Source organism: Delphinus delphis, chromosome 13, assembly GCF_949987515.2.
Source record: "Delphinus delphis chromosome 13, mDelDel1.2, whole genome shotgun sequence".
In the NCBI taxonomy this organism is placed as follows: domain Eukaryota; kingdom Metazoa; phylum Chordata; class Mammalia; order Artiodactyla; family Delphinidae; genus Delphinus; species Delphinus delphis.
The window spans coordinates 17,790,315-17,794,829 of record NC_082695.1 but is presented as its reverse complement, the minus strand read 5'-3'; the positions used below and the strand labels follow the sequence as shown (position 1 = coordinate 17,794,829).

At 51.5% G+C, this 4,515-nt stretch overlaps 1 protein-coding gene across 2 annotated transcripts; it reads right to left on the bottom strand.

Moving 5' to 3' along the window:
- Positions 1-325: 325 nt before the first annotated feature.
- Positions 326-4,140, bottom strand: ALKBH2 (alkB homolog 2, alpha-ketoglutarate dependent dioxygenase). Of its 2 annotated transcripts, XM_060028243.2 has the most exons (4): positions 3,983-4,140; positions 3,170-3,609; positions 2,183-2,381; positions 326-646 (listed from the first exon to the last, which is right to left on the bottom strand). In XM_060028243.2, the coding sequence occupies exons 2-4, from the start codon at positions 3,444-3,446 to the stop codon at positions 340-342; spliced, it is 783 nt and encodes a 260-aa protein (XP_059884226.1). In that variant the 5' UTR covers positions 3,447-3,609; positions 3,983-4,140; the 3' UTR covers positions 326-339. The 2 variants fall into 2 exon arrangements, with proteins under 2 accessions (XP_059884226.1, XP_069397415.1); XM_069541314.1 differs by lacking the exon at positions 2,183-2,381 and having other exon boundaries at positions 327-646; positions 3,170-4,140.
- Positions 4,141-4,515: the final 375 nt, after the last annotated feature.

The window sequence follows — 4,515 nt, the reverse complement described above, 5'->3', positions numbered from 1 at the left end:
TAAGTTATTTACAAAGTCGCTTCTTTTTGCAAAAACTGAAGTTAAACTCGTAGTTTATGCCATAATAACTGCTGATTTATGTTTTTGCTAAAGGTACCTTTTGTATCTGCTGTGTATTATAGCAATAAAAGAATCATTTTGTTAGGAAAAAAATCAACTGGTCTTCTTTCATAATTCACCGACTCGATACAAACATCCTCTGAGTTCAGCGTTGTATGTGAGAAGCCCTGCGCTTGGGTTCAACCTTTTCCATGTTCCCTGTTGGTAAAGGAAATGCCAGCTCCCTCTTGGAGTAGAGAAGGAAGGAACTAACAGAAGTACTAGCTGTTGAAAACGTTTTTACTTTGTAATAGGCAGGATTTTCCGAAATGTCAGGTTGACCCGGGGAGCCAGAACATTCTTTCGGACGGGGAGACTGTGGTACCAGTGAGTGTTGGTTGGGTGGTTCATCATAAGTAAGCTTCCGTGGGCCAGCTGGAGCCTGACCACCCCCAGCCTCCGGGAGGGGTGCTTCCCCCGGGAATCCTTATGCCGGAAGAAGAAGTCTCTGCAAGCCCCAAAGGAGACAGAGGCGATGGGGCTCCCGGGAGCCAGCTCTCTCTCATCATCTCTGTGCTCACCAATGTGGTCACGGCCGTCTTTGTACCTGCGGTGAGAAAACAAGCAGAGTTCACAGAACAGCCCTCTGTGGAAACACGCCCACACCTCGTTTGCCTGCAGGGAAACAGTGCCACGAGCACAGGTTTCTGCAGGGGCTGGAGGGCTGCATCTGGTCCACAGATGAGGCAAGCCTTTCACTTTGTTATCAGCCCTCTTTGATCACACGCTTTAAAACCAGTAAGGAATTCCCTGGCGGTCCAATGGTTAGGACTCTGCGCTTCCACTGCAGGGGGCCCAGGTTTGATCCCTGGTCAGGAAACTAAGATCCCACAAGCCATCAAACAAACAAAGCACACCAACAGAGGCCAAACACGAGTCTTAGAGTTCTCCTGCAGGGTTCGTATGTGTAAACCTTCATCGCGTAAGACGGTTTCTCCCTACACTTAAAACCCGTATTCCTCGCAAAGTCTGGCCCCCGCCGGCCTCTGAGCTCATCACTGCTTTCCAGCACCACCAGCGGGATTTCCACTCGAGACACTCCAAGCTCCCTCTGCTCTCCCTCCAGGTGCCTGTGTGGCTCCCACTCTCTCTTGGTTTAGCTATCAGCTCGGACGTCACCCCTCCGTGAACCCTCCTCTAACCATCTTCCCTTAAGCCCAGAGCTCTCAACCAGGGTGACTCTGCCCCCCCAGGGGGCACTAGGCGATGTCTGGAGACATTCTGGTTGCTCTGACCAAAGGGGCCCCCGAAAAAAATGCACAGTCTAAAAGGAGGCAGCCTGTCAGCCAGCTCTGGGGGACTGCTCCGAAGAGGTAAGGGGGGAGCCGACAAAACACGGTCGTTAGAACATCAAAAGGTTACTGATCATTAAAAGAAAACCAGACATCTCGAGCTAATGAGTTTAGCGCCTTTCTGTGTAGGGGACAGTCTGGGCTCACTGAAGTCATTCCTTTGAGATGCACCTCAGCTCTCTGGGGCCAGTATCCTGTCCTCTCCCATCCTGAGTCCCCTCGGGGCACCCTGGCGGTGGCTGCGGGGCTGAGGGCTTGGCAAGGGTATGTCTCCATCCTGAGTTCCCTCAGGGCTACAGCGGCTTGATGGCCCCGCATCCTCTGTTGGATGATATGGCAGGCAACGTTCTTCATTCACAGGGTGGTCCTGGCATCTGGTGGGTGGAGGCTAGGGATGCTGCCCAACATCCTGCAGTGCACAGGTCAGCCCCTGAAAGAGGATTATCTGGCCCAAAGCATCAGGAGTTGCTGTTGAGAAACCCAGACTCCTTCCTCCCAGCAGTTCTTAGATCAGCCTGTTCAATTTTCTACGAGACACTTATCAACGTCTGAAGTTATCTTGTTCGCCTGTTCATCAGTTTGCGGCCTCTCACTCCCGCCATGGTGACAGCTCCATGAAGACTAATTGCTTATGTTCCACTACTACTCCCCTAACTACACGGAAGGGTTATTTGTTGTACAAATGAGTAAAGTACGGTGGAATCCTAAACTCTTCTTTTTGGAAGAGACAGGTTTATAAAATTCAGTCCACTGTCCTAAAAAGTAAAAGGTACAAACAGTTAGGGGGTCACCTGTTGACAAGCACGAAGTTGAAGTTCTGTCCAGTCACTACAGAAACGCGATCCCGGATGCGCTCTAGGACAGGGAGCCAGGGCTTTGGAGACAGAGTAAGGCCCGAAAAGGTGTAGGTCAGCCCAGTGTCACCGTATGTCGCCTGCTTCCTTGGGACATTGTGCCACTTCCCAAACACCTGGATCCTGGCCAGCGCACCTGTGCAGGGGAAACATGGCAGCGCCTCAGACAATCCACTCACTCCCTGAGTATTCAGAAAAGGAAGTAAAACAGGAATAACATCTAATACCCCGACCAGGGACCCCCTCCTCAAAAATCATTGTGGCTCGTCCAAAACGTTCATGTAAGGACAGTGATTCTTGTCCGACACTTGGAGATACACAGCCCTAGTCCAAGTTTTTTATAAAAACACCCTAACTTAATTGCTCACTAGAACCGTAATACAGAGGCTGAAATTGGAGCAAAATGAAGTCAGGTTACACGCTAGCACGGTGATTTTGCCAACTGTGGGGACAAAGGGCATCGATGGAAGATGGTGCTAATTCAGCTCAGGATGGAGGCTGGGTCTCCCGTGGGCATTTCTACGTCTCCCCGTCCCTGTGCTCCGCCACATTGCAGCGGTTCTCAGTGTGTGGTCCCCGGATCAGTAGCACCCGGAAACTCCGGACACTAGACTGCAGGGGCAGGGCAAGCCATGGTGTTCTCACAAGCAACAAAGTCCTCCAGGTGATGCTGAGAACCTCGTGCATAGGAATTACCTGGTAATTTACCATCTCTCCGCTCTCAGCGGACAGGAGATCCCTGTTATTAAGTCTGTATCCCAAGCACCCAGCAAGTTGCTTGGCCCAGAGGTGCCCGGAATATGTGTTCAGTCAATTAACAAACTCATCTGTAATTAATGGCTCCTGGGTTCAGATTTCCCTAAACACGGACCACTAGTTTTATCCAACAAGCCTTCCACACACACCCCACCGTCCCCTGCTTACCTGTAAAATATTCCACTTCTTTCTCTAACTCTTGGAAAATCTCATCTGCTTCGGCTTTGCCAAACAGGACTGTGTAATCGCAGTTCAGGCCCTCGGCTGCAATGTGCCTCCAGCTGAGGCCTGCCGAGTGGACTCCATTCCCCGGGGCTGCTCTCCTGGGCTTTTTCCTGCTGGTCCCCTCCTCTTCTGCCAACCCTGCTGGGCCTCCTCCGGTCTGCTCTTGCCCCCTCTTTCCCATAAGGCCCCTGACAGCCCCCTTCACCAGGAATCTGTCCATCTAGTCTCCACAAAGCAAACACCTGGTAGCCAGTGGCCAGGCCAAGAGAGAGAGAGAGATTGCCCAGGCTCTGTCCCAAATGCCAAAATCCACTCTGCAAAGTGGTCTCACAGTGGCATTCCTCCAGTTTTTAAGTTTCCATTTTAAAGTTTAACACCATGTCCTATAAAGGAAGTAAGAGGAGGTTAAAGCTGGAAGGATCCCTCCCTCACCTGGGTAGGTATTAGAATCAGCCGCCTAGCTTGCAACACCCACGTGTGCCTGCCCTCCACCCGCAAATATCCGAATTTTTAAAGAAACACCCACCCCCCGGAATTCGCACGCCAATGGCAAACTTGGAAACTGCAACCCAAACCCTCACTTTACATATGGGGAAACTGACACACTGAGAGGGGGAGAGGTTTGCTCAAAGTCACCCAGAAAAGCATGTCTCTCTCTCCCTTCCACCCTGCAAAGGACAGGCTGGGGGGTGGGGGGTAGATAACTGGCCGGCCTCCCACGCAAGTATTAAAACAGGTAAGTATTGCGATCCTTACACGGACAAGATTCTGAATCTAAATGTAACAACGGTTAAACGTGGTCATACACCAGGCACGCCGAATTCTGATAGAAAATAAGAATTGTAACACGTGCGGGGGGTGGGTGGTGCCTAGGGGGTCTCTTTAAAATCTCAGCTCCCGCGAAGCTCCGCTTCTCCCAGACACTGTAGAAAGGTCCTGCGGGAAAGAGGAAACACTTACCCCCTCTACAGAACTGCTTCCGGGTAGATTTCAGCCGCGAACTGGAGAAAATCCAGGCAAATCTGCAAAACAAAGCGGTGGGCGGCCTCCGGGCGCCACCTGTTGGCCGTCCGGGCGCGTTGCAAGCACCGCCGTATTTCTGGGTAACGTTATTTGTTCCGCAGCGTGCAGGGTCCCCGGTGGTTTGGCAGCTGTTGTTCGGTATCCTCTCTCCCTGGGGATTAATTTCGTTTCCTGACAGGGAGTTGGGCCAACCAGCATATTGTCGCAGATAGGAGCACGAATTCTGCAATCAGACCCCGTAACTTCCATTTCTGTCTCGTCAACTG